Below are 14,354 nucleotides of genomic sequence, written 5' to 3' on the forward strand. Positions count from 1 at the left end.
GATGATGATTAAAGGATGAGATAAGTTTCCTGGAAACATAAATATCCGTCCAAAATTTCATTGCAGTCCTTCCAAGGAGTTGTTGGAACTAGTGTTGTATTCAAGACCATACTCATTGAGACCAAGACTTGACCGAGACCAGAGTGTGCCAAGACTGAGACAAGACCAAGACTAAGGCAGGGCGAGACCGAGTCAAGACCGAGACTATATATGTGTCAATGAGGGGTGGCAGCCATTATCGGTGACAAAAAATCCAAAGTACAAATGACTTATGTGATTGGCTGGATTTGAAGAAGGAAGTTTCACATCCAATCACAGTAATTATATGTTAAATAAATCCGTAGTGGTCTCGATTGGTGTCAATTAACAATCCGGAGTTTGCAATGTCCGAGCCTGAGACAAGAAAGGTTTGGCATATTTACGTAGAGAAACTTTGGGTTTTGGCACTTTCACATTGGCCTCATTTCTAAGCTTGGAAAGCTGCCGCTTGGTCACCAGAAACAGCAACACACAAGTCAGTCAGTGGATATGATTTTATATTCCATCATCTTTGTAGACGCAAACCTGCTGTTGGCTCTGATTCTGTTAGTGAATGTTTATTTTCCTTTTAACATTTGCAGAGTTCATTTAAGGGATTTTAATGCTTGGAAAAGATTTCCCCATGAAGGCTAGTTGGAGAATATTACAAATAGAAAATGATATGATCAAAATGTGACCATTTTTCTGTGTGAGAGTCATCTGTGTGTGATGCTGGTCTCTGATGGTGTGTATTTCTGAGCAGGTGTGTTTGTTTTTTGAGTTTTGGTTATTCCCTCGGCAACATCTCTGCTTTGTCCCTTCACTGCTACAGGGCTTCATTTCCCCATCTACAAAAAATAAATGCATAAAATGAAATTAGTGTGAATCACCCAGGACTGGCGCTTTGTTTGAGTTTCTTTGTAGCCGCTCTGCTTTGTTTTCCGGATGGATTTCTGGGCTTTGTTCGGATTTCTACACTTCCTGTCACCCTTGTGCTGATTTGTGGATGTTGTTGTGGCTTTAAAGCTTCTGATGTTTTCCACACAGTGTCTCCGTGCTGCCGGGGATTCAATGCCATGCTCAAGGGCATCTCAGCAGAGGTTGTTAGTGCTCCTGTTATCATCAGTAACATACATGTTGCTCGCGGCTCAGCTTTGACCTCCTCACTGTCAGCTCCTGTCACTTATAGCAGTCAGCTCCAGCTGTGTCTTAATTTTACACTCCATAACATTCTGATGTATAATATGAAACAATTCTCACTTTAACGATAAACTCGAATTTTTAGCAATTACATATGCCATCATTTGCAGACAGTTGTTTTCCTGATAAAGATAATTACCAAAATGTCACAATAAATGTATTGTAAGTTTGACATTGTGGGGGAGTTTGTCTGCAAATGATTTCTTACACGTTCCACTCCTATGCACCTGGTTTGAAATAGAAAAGTTTTTTCATGATTCAAATTTCACAAATGAAGTGCCAAGAAGCTGCTTAGCAAGAGACAGCAAAACTCCACTAGCTAAATTCTAATGACAGTGTCAGATTTCTGTAATTTCACTGTAAAAATGTCTGTAAAATTAACAGCAAAGTGCTGTAAAAACATGAAATCATAAAACTGTAAACAGAAAAACAATAAAACTGTGTTCAATTTACAGTAATATAACAGAACCAAACTGTTAATTTAAGAATATATTGAAAGGATGATGTTTGTAAAATTTGCATATTGCTTTAAACACAAGAAAAGTGTGAACAAAAACAAAATTAATTTCAATTAATTAATTTCATTCTGATAACTACATTGCGTGGTAGCACGGTGGCGGCGTGGTTAGCACTGTTGCCTCACAGCAAGAGGGTCCCTGGTTCATTCCAAAGAAGTGCAGCTCAGGTTGATTGGTGACTCTAAATTGCCCTTAGGTGCGACTGTGAGCGTGAAAGGTTGTCTGTCTATATGTGTCAGCCCTGCGGCATTCTTGCGACCTGTCCAAGGTGTACCCCACCTTTCGCTCGATGACAGCTGGGATTGGCTGCAGCCCCCCCCCCGCGATGCTTGCAATGTCACCAGGTCATCTATACAAGGCATTTTGTAGAGGATGTCACATACGCTGTTTTTAAGTCTCAAAAGGTTGACTTTATTCTCCAGATTTTATTTAAATTTTATTTTTTAAATTTCTACCTTTTTTCTAAACGTTCCGATTTTTTCTCGACAGTGTATTTCAACATTATTCTCGATATTTCAAGTGTATTCTCGTCATCTCGACTTTTTTCTTAAAGTGTATAATAAAAAAAATAATCCTCCTCTCAAAAGTATTTCTCCTGCCTAGCCCTAATCCTCTCCTATATTTTTCCCATATTTCTAAGAAAAAAAAGCACCAATTTTTTGTCAGAATTCAAATATTTAAAAACTTGTGAAAGGCATCTGAAAGCAGTACAAGAAAAGTGAAGTTGCACCTGGTTTCAAAGGGTTAAAAAATATGTTTACCCTGTGATATAATAATTATGGAACTCATAATGGACCTGTGTTTAGGGCCTGAGCTGAATGATTAGTATGTCAGTGAAATCCATCCAACCCTTCTTTTCTCAGACTGATATCTCAACAGCTACTACTCAAATTCTTGCAAATTCAGTTTCCTGATCACATTCCTGCTCCCTGCAGGTAGAACCCCTTTGATTTTAATGACCTCTATGACCTTTACTCTTGCACCACCTTGGAAGACGAGCGTCAGCTGAGGGTCAGATTTCTGTTTGAAATGACATCAAAGACTTGTTTAAAGAAAGGGAGAAAAAGATGATGAAATCTAAGTTAAGAAAGAAAAGAAAAGAGGGGGATACCTTGGTCCCTGTGCTCCGGCTGTAAGCCGTGATGGATTGTGGTTTTCATTGAGAGAGACGACTGAATGGAGAGAGAAAGGGAGAGAGAGAGAAGGTGAAAGAGGGAAAGTGCCTCTCTCACAGGTATTTTTCTTCATCTGTCTTTCCTCCGTCTCCTCCTTCTCTCCTCCACATTTCTGCACATTTTCTTTCTCTTAATCCCACTATCATCTTTTTCTCTTTTTCAGACTTCTTTCTCTTCTTCTGCTCTCTCTCTCTTTCTCTCTCTCTCTCTCTCTCTCTTTAACACACTTCTCTCAGCTCTCCATCTAGACTTGATGCTCCTCCTGTGTTTCCTATTTTCTCTCTCTATGTGCTCCAAGGTCGAGTTAATGAATGACAGAGTGTGTCATCAATTCCCCTTTTTCCCTTTACACCTGTCATAGCTACACACACACACACACACACACACACACACACACACACTGTGTATCGATTGGCACAGCAGCAGAGCTTTGTGTTTTTAGTCAAGTGAAACCACTTGAGGTTTCATTCTGAAGGCTTTTATTTTGGAGCGGTGTGTCTTAATAACACCAGAACTTCAAAGCAGATTTCATTTTAAATTAAAAGACTTTTATCAGGTTGATAAAGAGAATATTTAGCCTATATTTATGTTTCATTTGCATTATCTGTGCTGTTCCTCAATTCTCACAATTTCAAAAATGCAATAATAGTAAAGGTTAAAAGAAAATGATGAGTATAATCTTGAGTCAAAATCTCATGACGAGATATATTAGCTTTCAGAATCCAGTGATATCTGCATGAAGGAAAATATCTGCAATATATGTTTAAGACCTTGCATGGAAGTCAGTGGCTGCCAATATTAAACTGAAATAATTTAATTAAATTGAAATGTAATTTTACATTCTTGTATGAATGACAACATTTAAATAATATTTTTAAATAGCAATATTGTCAATTTAAAAAAAAGTATAGTTACTGCCAAAAGTAAATTTAAAATAAAATTTAAATTAAAACAGGTGTATTCTGAGACCTTCCTTTTGAAACTTACCAAAGTCAACTATTATGAAATTAGCCATTCTGAACATTCATGTGCAAAAGGCTTTTTCTTTTTTCTTTTTTCTTTTTTTATGAGAAATAAGTTAAAATCAGGACACGTTTTGAATTACCCCTGAAAAATGAAAAGTTTTGCTGATGGATGCGCTGCCAATAGTTTGTCACGGGACATTAAGTTTGATTTTAGTGTCGGTAGTAATTATATTTTAAAATATATATGGTAGATCACATATAGAAATCTCAACTTTTGTTCATCATATGTCATGCACAGCAAAAGAGATATTAGAGGCGCTCAAACTGCGTCACTTGAGAATGCCGTCAGATGGAACAGTACATGAGTGCATGAAACACTGTAGGACAGCATCAGGTAATAATGCTGCCATTAATAACATAATTATGACATAACAACTGACAGTGCAGCAGTCTGGAGTTTTTTTCTGCACCTTACCACGTGCCTTTTTTGCTCAAACCTAGCCATCCATGACTTTGTTGCCTAATCCCAACCATGGGAGTTGGTTATTATGTACTGTTGTGCAAACATAAGGACCGCGCTAAATCATGCTGCACCATGTGACAAGCTTGGATGAGAACATGTTGTGCATTCTTGCAAGTGCCATCAGGAGCACTAGGAGGAAGCATAGGAACATGATTTTTTTCACAGATTATCTCTCATGTACTACTGTCAGGACAGTGATAAGATACAGTTTGATAATATTTTTTTGTCTCTCTACAATATGTATTTCAGAGTCTCCAATTGGTCAAATGCGTCCACCTCATGGCAGTGCAACACCTCAGAAGAACAGTAACCTCCTGGTCATCATTGTGGTCTCCGTGGGAGCCGTCACCGTGGTTGTGGTCGTCATCGTGGCGCTGATCTGCACGCGGCGCTCCTCCGCCCAGCAGAGGAAGTAAGATGTTTCATTCATTTCCCTCTCGTCTGTGTAGGCTGCAGCATACATGAGTAAGGCCACCAGTTCTGTCATGATACAGATGAACCAATGTGTTCATTGTCTGCTGTGATTTAGGAGGTTGCCTAGCGACATGACTCTAATAGCAGTCAACCCTTGGTTCATGTGGTGTCCGCTAACATCAGTCACTCGGGGCGTTCTCCTCCACATATTAACCTTGCCCTTTCTCGTCCTCTTTGCAGGAAGCGAGCGAGCCACAGTGCCAGCAAGAGGAAGGGCAGCCAGAAGGACTTACGACCTCCGGACCTTTGGATCCATCATGAGGAGATGGAGATGAAGAACATGGAGAAAGCTCCCAGTGTCGCCCCATCCGGACATGATTCGCCAATCCAGTCCTGTCAGGACCTCCCACAGGTGGCACACAGCCAATCAGAAAGCCAGATAGGCAGCAAGAGCAGCCACTCAGGTACAGGATGGACATTGACACTTATGTGTTATGTAATTATATAAGATGGAGCAATCTGGCAAAACACAGGAACAACAACAAAAAAACGCAAAAAAAAAAAAACATTTAAAGTTGATAATAACAATATTTTTTTTCCCAATTAGTTATTATTATAAACTTCAAATTATTTATGTGTCTTTAAAAAAGAAATCTGATAATTTACTTGTCACCTTTTCTTGCAATTTGGGATACATCTTTTGCCAAGTTGCTTATTGCCTTTTTAGTCACATTTCAACAGAAGTTAAATCACGGGGTTAAACACTAACTTTTGTTTACAGATTTAATTTTAGGGTTCATTTCTGTGTTGTCTGGCAATATCAAAATATCCACATATCCAATATGTTGTACACTAAAATTAAAAATTTCATTTATTATCTACATGCTTCTCCATTTCTTTGGTGCAAACTGATTCATTTATATCAATTATGGGTCTTAATTACATTAGCTGTATAATGAAGCCTGATTCATCATTAGTGTATTAAGTAATAACATATATAAATGATTTCTCCCAATGGAAAACAGTTAGCTGAGCTCATTTTAAATACTCGTTTGACAGCGTAATGAAGTCAGGCAAAATGTTTGATTCCCTGTTTTCATATTTGAATGTTGTGATGTCCCAGGAGCTGACGGTGACGAGGCATCCAGCAGCATCTCCACGCTGGAGCGCTCCCTGGCTGCCAGGAGGGGGACAAGAGGCAAAATGATGATTCCTATGGACTCGCAGCCGAGCAACACACGTAAGCAACACAACGTTGTGTGCGCTTTTAACATGTTCTGCCTTTTGCAAACTCTTGACTGAGTTTTTCACAGAGGTTTTTAGCAAAAGAAATAAAAATAAAAAATACAACAGTCTACAGCCGTGCTAACAGCTCTGTCAGTCGACTTATGCAGCTGGACCAAAATGAAATGCCTGGACATCTGATGCCATATAGATTATCTTGATATTTTCTTCTGATGTCTGCAAACATCTGATGCCAACATCATCTTGATGTAGAAAAATGACATTTAGTCATAAGGCATGGAGAACAACACCCAGCTGCTGCAAAATGACACTTAAATGTCCACACAACATGAAATTTAATATCTATCCAACGTGAGAGTCCAAATGTCTTTCTGATGTCATATTGATGTGTGGTACCAGCTGGCCACCACATCGTGTAGTGGTGGCACATAATTGTTTTAAAATTAGCATGTGACAGGGCAGCCTCTAGCTCTAGTGTGCACCCCATATGTCAAGGCCTTTGCAGCAGCCCAGGTTCGATTCCAGCCTGTGGCCCTTTGCTGCATGTCATCTTCACTCTCTCCCACGTTTCCTGTCATTCTACGGCTGTCCTATCAATAAAGTGAAAAATCAAGTTCTGTAAAAATAAGGACACAAACAGCGGTCTCCTGGGTGAATGTCCTGTGCCTTTTATAAGCTGACCAATTTCAGGAAATTAGTAAAAGGTGATAAGAAAGAAGACCTAAAAATGGCATGTTTGACCTAAAAATGGCATGTTTGACCTAAAAAATGTTGTTGGTTTTTTTTTTTTTTGAACAATTTTTGGTTAATTTTGGGCCATTTCTTATAAAGATGCTCATTGCCTTTTCCCCATGTCTATGTCAGAAATAAAACCAGTTTCCTCGGGTTTCAAATGGATGCTTTTTGATCAGTTATTGATGGCTTAAGGAGTCTTTGTGAATTGATTTTGTCGTGATTGGTTGTAGCAGCCTGTGGCTCTGGCATGAATATGTTATTGTTTTATAGTGCAAGTTTGACGCCTGATGAAGGTTTATGACTGATGCATTCCATTTAAAAAAAAATTGGTGCTGACTGTGACTGGTTAATCTGGCATGTGAAAAAGCTGCACAGATTCCTGAATTCAGCATCAGACCCAACATCAACTTAATTTGTCTTACATTAGGCTTTATATTACGGTTCACGGTTCTCCCTGTTGGTGCATGGAACGTCAAATGACATGTCTGCGGCAGTAAGGTGTCTTTGGGTGACAACAATGGTCAGTCAGTTCATCCTTCCCTTCCTCTTTGCCTGTCTCTGCCTGGTAGAGATATAGTCTTTCATGCAAAAATGAAGTTGAGAGAACCCACACACAGAAAATTACACACTGACACACACTTTCCCACACAGATAATTAGCTTGTATGTTCCCTCAAGCTGACCCAAAGGACAGAAGGGAGAGGGAGAGGATCTGAGGGGGAGTGACTGAGGGGAGCAGGATAAGCAGAGGAAAGACAAAGAGAGCAGTGGTTTTGCTCTAAACCCTCCTTAAGCGTCAGTTTACAGTGTTTGAATGGGTTCATGAAGGTGTGTGTTTAAGTCCAGATAATGGAAAGTGTCAAGTGTCCGTTCTCGAGCTGTGACTCTGATGATGTTCACATGTGAGGGTTTTACAGCGGAGATGAAACACTGAACGATATGACTGGTTCATTTGATTTTTACCTTGGGAAAGATGTGGCGCTGCAGTCACACTTATTATTCACATAGGTGCTCTGAAACTAGATAGTATTATGCTAACACATACTGGGAAACGGGCCATGTTCAAGTGACATTAAACCGTGGCGGTTCTTTGGATGGTTGGCCGTCCGTTGTAGTCTTTGCTGTGTCTTTTTGTGCAACGTTTGGCCCGAGACACAGGCAACATGAGGCAATGCAACAGTCTGCTTTTGTCGCTGCTAGTTCTTTGATGTCAGTTTGGTGTGTCTGGGCCTTTAAACACAGTGCCGTCAGCCTCCAGTTATTTTTGCCAGGTGGAGCCAGTATGGGGGCAACAATTGTATCATGGCCCCCACTAGCACCCCTATTGGTAGTGCCAATGCAACTATAACTGTGGCAAAAGATGTCATTGGGATCACTTTTAAGAGCATTTTGATCAACAATCAAAAGCTTCCTACACTGCCATTATAGCTGGAGAACACACCACTGTTTACAGAATGTGACTGTTCACTGGGGTACATAATCACATCATTATTGTTACATTGATTATTTTTGGTGTGGACGGCCCTTTTCCACTGTGGGTGGAGTTCATGATGGTTGTAGCAGTCTACAGACCCACCCTGCCTGTTCTCATTCCGAAGTTGTCAAATGCCACTACTTTTGCAGTGCTTTTGGACAGCCAGTTGACATCGCTTGAGAACGTGGTCACACGGAACCTGATGCGTCTGCATAATATGCCGCTAGACAGCGTCAAGTTGAAATGCTGCTGGTAACAACTTAATGTAAGGAGCAGGAAGGTTCCCATAGGGCAGGCAGGAGGGGAGGCTGATGGGTCCAACAAACCTCAGACTTTCATGAGGGAGTCTGGTGTTCACTTCCCGTCTGAATGTGACATTTTATTTCTACTCCTTTTCATGTGTCTCTTTTGACGCAGGAATCCCAGAGCATAATTTGTAAATACGGAAGTCCACTGCAAAGCAGCAACATGTGATGACTTGGGATGAAAACGTGTTGACCCGTCTGTCTGTGCAAGATCTGCAGACACCACATCAGATCCGTGAACCAGTTTCTAGTCTGAGTAGTAGCGCATCATCTATTTATTTCCCCCTCTCTGCGGAATGTGTGTGTTCAGTCACATTACTCTGAGCTGAGAGTTTCATATAGTAATTACTCTGTTCTCAGTCGGTCTGTAAGGATTTGTGTCCTCTTTTTTATTCTTCCTTCGTCGTGTTGTTGTTGTTGTTTACCGAAGCTGCTGCACTCAAAAGCAACTATCAGGTTACAACGCTGGGTGTTCTTTTCTGGGAGTGTGAGTCAGCAGGTGACTGATAATTTTTTCTAGCATGTGACAAGCCCCCCTGTGTGTTTACACAAATGTGTGCGTGTGTGATATGTGGGTCACGGTAAAACTGGAAAAGCCTCGAGGCTTCCTCTGCCAGCACACAGATCTGTCCTCTATTCTGTTCTCTTTCTATGTTTTACTTTCTGTCATGTTTTACGCTTCATAACTATAACTACTATACTACTTCATAACTATTTTATTTGATCTCTTTGTCAAAGTTTCCTTCACTTTGCTGTATTGAAATTTGAAAGCTCAGATGATATTCTTCAGCAGTTTGGACCTACTTCCTGACCTAGCACATTTGGCACCCTTGGCAGGCTTCCCCGGCCACCCCACCCCCCCACCTTCAACACACACACAACACACATACATCCCCAAACAACGGAAAAAACAAAACAAAATAGCTCCTGTTAAATGGAAGATCAACACAAATAAACCTCTAGCAAACAAAAATAAGAAATAAAAAATATTAAAGAATACCATAATTCTCAAATTTACAAATGTCATCCTCGTCTTTTTTTTTTTTTTTTTTTTTTGGTACTTTGCCCCAGATGCCTTTTGACTTTTCATTTTAAACACTCCACTCCAACATGCCAAACAATGCTCACCTCTGGTTAGCACAGTGAGAGAACATAACGCCTTAGTATCTTTAAAGGAGATGATGGAGTATACTAACGTGCTACTCTGTCTACATCAATCTCCTCTTTAACTTTGAATCATTGCAAAACTGTTCACAGTGATGTTTAAATTATGGTTCTTCCATTTAATTAAAAATCAGTTTTAATGGCTTTGATGAATTCAGGACTGAATTTAGAAATACCTGCAGGGCACAGTTTCAGATATCATTCATAGATGACATTGTCATCAAAGAAAGATAATGAAAAATGTAAATGCGTCAGTCAGACTGCTTTTTTATTGTTAAAAAAGTGGACTCTTTATGCTTCAGTTACGCCCAATAACTGATTTTTTGTAAAACATTAAAAGGTCAGGATGAGTACAGTGGATGAACATTTTTTGTTAGGGTTAATATTGCAAGAACTGAACCAAAGTGCAGATAATGTGGTATCAGTTGATGGTGTGTTCATTTTCAAATACCTGCAGGGTCTGCACTGTTTCTATCTTTGCTTCTGTCTCATTCTCTCTGTGTTTCCAGTGAAACACTTCTCCCTCTGCTGCCACGTCTCGGCTCCGCAGACGACATACTTACTGATCTCTTTATCTACCTTCTGTTTTTATCTCTTTGTGTCTGCTGTCTGGTTTTTCTTCTCCTTCTGTTTCTGTTTCTGTCACTTTGTTCCACTTTTTCATCTCAGTCTACTTGTGATTTAAAAAAATAATTTTTGTCTTTTTTTCTCTTTGATCAAGCTTTTATTCATTACTCTCTCTTTTATCTCAGTTTCTCTGCTTTTCTCTCCATTCTCCATTCTAGGTCTTTGTGTTTTTTATTGTCTTTCTCTATTTTGTATTTTTCTGCCTTTGTGCTGGCAATTGCAGAGGTTGGAGGCAATGTGTTTTCAGGCTGTCTGTATGTCCGGCCGGGCTGCTTATTTTTATTTGTGAATGCAATATCTCAGGAACACCTTGGGAGAATTTATTCAAATTTGGTACTACCATCCGTGGACATGTGGATGAAATGTTCAGATTTTGGTGGTCATAGGTTAAAGGTCAAGGTCACTGTGACCCTGTCTGTCTCATTTATATTACACAATATCTCAAGAACACCTTAAAGGAATAAAAAAAAAAAAACATTCACTTGGACTCAAGGATGAAGATTTTGGTGGTCATAGGTCAGTGTGACCTTGCATCCATCTCCTCCTTGTAAATGCGAACACAAGGATTAACTGATTGAATTTTGGTGGTCAAAGGTCAAGGTCACTGTGACCTTGCATGTGTCTCGTTCTTGTGAACATGATATGTCTTGAATACCTCGAGGGAATTTCTTCAAATTTGGCACAAACGTCCACTGAGACTCCAGAATGAACTGATTAGAATGTGGTGGTTGAAGGTCAAAGATCAAGGTCATGGTGACCATATAAAAATGTACACAACGTATAAAAACTACATTTCTTCATCTCTCTCTGTATCTGTCTCCCCTTGTCTTAGCATCCCTCTCTCTTTCTTTCCCTTTTTCTCTCACATGTGTGCACACGCACACTTGAACACACGCCTCCATTAACCTGTAGCTCACTGCACCAAAATTGTCAATATCCTCAGTCAATAATAGTATTGATCAGACCTGCTCATCTCTGCTTGTCTCACTGCTATAATCAAGCCCTGCTTCTCTTTAAATGATCACAGCACAAATACAGTAAACAACAAACACATATGCACACGCACACACACACACACACACACACACAAACACCCTGAACCTGCTGATCACAGCCTTCCTGCTCCCAGATCATCAATACTTACCAATCAATACTGGTATTGATCAGGTTTTAGTAACAAGAGAAAGCAGGAGGAAGCAGAAAACTCCCCCTCCCCCTTCTGTCTTTTCTGTCAGTCACTTGGAATTAAAAAAAAAAAAAAAAGCTTTATTGACATGTGTGTTACATAAAGAGTGTAACACACATTCAAAACATATCCTTGCCAAAAAGTGGTTTTAGCTTCTCACTTGTGACTGAAAGGTTATACATCAAAATGACATGAAAATGACTTGATTTCAATGACAGTTATTTGTGGCAGTTTGTAGCTCAAACAGCCCTTTTTTACCAGACTAAGTACCTTAGCAGAGAAAATTCAACCCATAAAATTGGTTTTACATGTGCGAAAAAGTGATTTCAGGTTCTATCTTGTGACAAATAGGGTATAAGACCTCAAAATAACATGATTTCATTCATTGAAGTTTTATGTGACAGACTGTAACTCATGCATTCCTTCTATCAGTTGAAATATCATTTGAGGTACAATTACACTGCAATTTTGCAGTTGCCTAAAAGTCAGCTGCTATCCTGTGACTGAAAGATAATTTATGCCTCAAAATAACTTAATATCATTCATTAGGATTTCATGTGACAGATTATAGTTTAGCTAGTCCATTTTACCAATTGAAATAACATTAATGGGACAATTCAATGCAGTTTTACACTTGCCAAAAAGTGATTTCATCTCCTATCTTGTGACTGAAATGTTATATATGCCTCAAAATGACTTGATTTCATTACTAATGGTTATATGTGACAGATTCTTTAGGGATGGGGTGATATGGGGTACTGGGGGATTTGGGTGATAGTTGAGACATACTAATGATGATTAGACTATCTGCTGTTTCTTAATTGTAATCTTATGTATAGCTGTCCTATGGTGGGACCCTAGGAAGATTAGTTGTTTTCCTGGTAGCAACTAATGGGGATCCTTTTAAAAAAAATACACAAGAAAATTCTCAACCAGTCCTTTGCACCATTTGAAATATCCGTAAAGGGACAATTCAACACATAAAATGCAGTTTTACACCCGCCAAAAAGCAATTTCAGCTCCTGTCTTAATAGATCACAGTATTCACACTACTGCCGACTCATAGCTGAGGTCAGACAGGAAAGGAAACCAATCGTTGCACACTTTTACTGGCAGCATTGCTTTGGAATGTTTTTTTTTACTTCCAGCTTCAGTGGATCCATCATGTCATTACAGCAGAATCAACAGGCTTTATTTCAGTATGAAGATGGAAATGTGTTTATAGCTGCAGCAGGTACAGACTGTTTGTTTACGCCTCCATCAGCATTTCATAAACATACATTTACTCTGTAATATACAATGTGTGTTTGAAAAGCAAAGAGAGGCACAAGCATGGGATGCATGAGAGAGATGCAGGCGCACACACACACACACACACACACACACGCACACACACACACACACACACACACACACACACACACACACAAAAGCACCGTCTCTTCAACCTTGTTTAGAAGATAAGAAGCACCCCTTGTGTGTGTGTGTGTGTGTGTGTGTGTGTGTGTGTGTGTGTGTGTGTACCTGGGGCAGTGTAATCAGTCTGGCTGAGTTGACTCCCTGCAGTTTTCCTCTCAAGGTCACAGTCTGAAGTGTGTCAGGTCTGACTGTTTCTGCTGCTTTCTGTTTACAGCAGCTCTTTGCTCTGCCTGCTTTCTTTACTGACTGCAGACTGCTTCGTTCACTGCTTCACTCTCTGTGGACTGTTGGGGTTTGGTGATGTAACTATTTATATTCTGAGATGAGAAACTCATCTCCCAGCTCTGCTTACAGCAGGTACCTCTGTCATTGTGGGTGATGTTGCTCATCAATGAGCAGGACTGACTTATGCCACTGTTGGTTTCTTTGCTCAACTTTAATATTTATTTTAGACGAGTGCCGCGCTTGTTCAAAACCTGCCTTTTCGTACTGGGTCGATTGCTTGGCCTACAGCTTGCAGCTTTCTGGAAAGCCGCTCACACTTGATACACGCTTCCCTGCATCCTGAGCAACACACCGGGGGCCTCATGTACAAAGGGTGCATACGCACAAAAAGGTGGCGTACGCCCTTTTCCACGCTCATGTTCAGATGTATCAAGAGTGAAATGTGTAAATGTGCGGTGCTCCACGCCAACTTCATGGCTGGCGTACGCACGTTTCTACTGCTTTTGATCCGTTGACGACACTTAGAGGTGATGCTGGAAAACTGTTTATAATGTCAAAACAGACACACTGATGAACTTTGAACACATCCAGTGTTATAAAGGTGTGCGCAAAATGGTACAGACAATAATGTTAACAACAATGGCAGCTATAGAATTGTAAGAAGATATTGCAAATTGTGCAGTGCGAAGAGAACGCATTTTTAGAGACCTAGAGGATGTTATGACCGCACGGAGACGACTGGCTAGTAAGCCGCTTTAGGTTTCTGAGGGCAGTCATCTTGGAACTGCATGCTGGGCTGCGGACTGGTGGTCGGATTTTAACAGGCCATAGAGACAGATGTGTTTGTAGGCGCGGCCTCTGAGAACAGGCCGACAAACCAGGAAATAAACATTTTAAAATCTTCGCCTCATTATCTCAGTCATTTGACAGTGTCTGCTGAAACATCATGACATGAATGCATTGTTGGGTTTTATTTTTGGTCCCAACAAGATCATATCAGCTGTCTTTAGTACGAAAATATCATTACTTGTCCAGCGACGACATGAACAAAAGATCCCGGCCTGGAATCGAACAGGTGATCAATAATATCAAAAAATGTCATGCACGTTTTCGTTAAGCCAACAAAGGTAATGGACAATAAAGTCAGCCAGGTGCCTACAAT

General features: G+C 40.1%; 1 protein-coding gene across 1 annotated transcript in view; it reads left to right on the top strand.

Annotated features, from left to right (window-relative positions):
• Window positions 1–14,354, top strand: part of dcc (DCC netrin 1 receptor) — a 239,664-nt gene that overhangs the window by 185,713 nt on the left and 39,597 nt on the right. Inside the window, exons 22-24 of the mRNA XM_042509652.1 lie at window positions 4,649–4,811; window positions 5,054–5,277; window positions 5,937–6,053. Coding sequence (XP_042365586.1) covers window positions 4,649–4,811; window positions 5,054–5,277; window positions 5,937–6,053 — 504 coding nt within the window. The remainder of the gene's footprint in view (window positions 1–4,648; window positions 4,812–5,053; window positions 5,278–5,936; window positions 6,054–14,354) is intronic.

The sequence above is a fragment of the Plectropomus leopardus genome, chromosome 20, assembly GCF_008729295.1.
Source record: "Plectropomus leopardus isolate mb chromosome 20, YSFRI_Pleo_2.0, whole genome shotgun sequence".
In the NCBI taxonomy this organism is placed as follows: Eukaryota; Metazoa; Chordata; class Actinopteri; order Perciformes; family Serranidae; genus Plectropomus; species Plectropomus leopardus.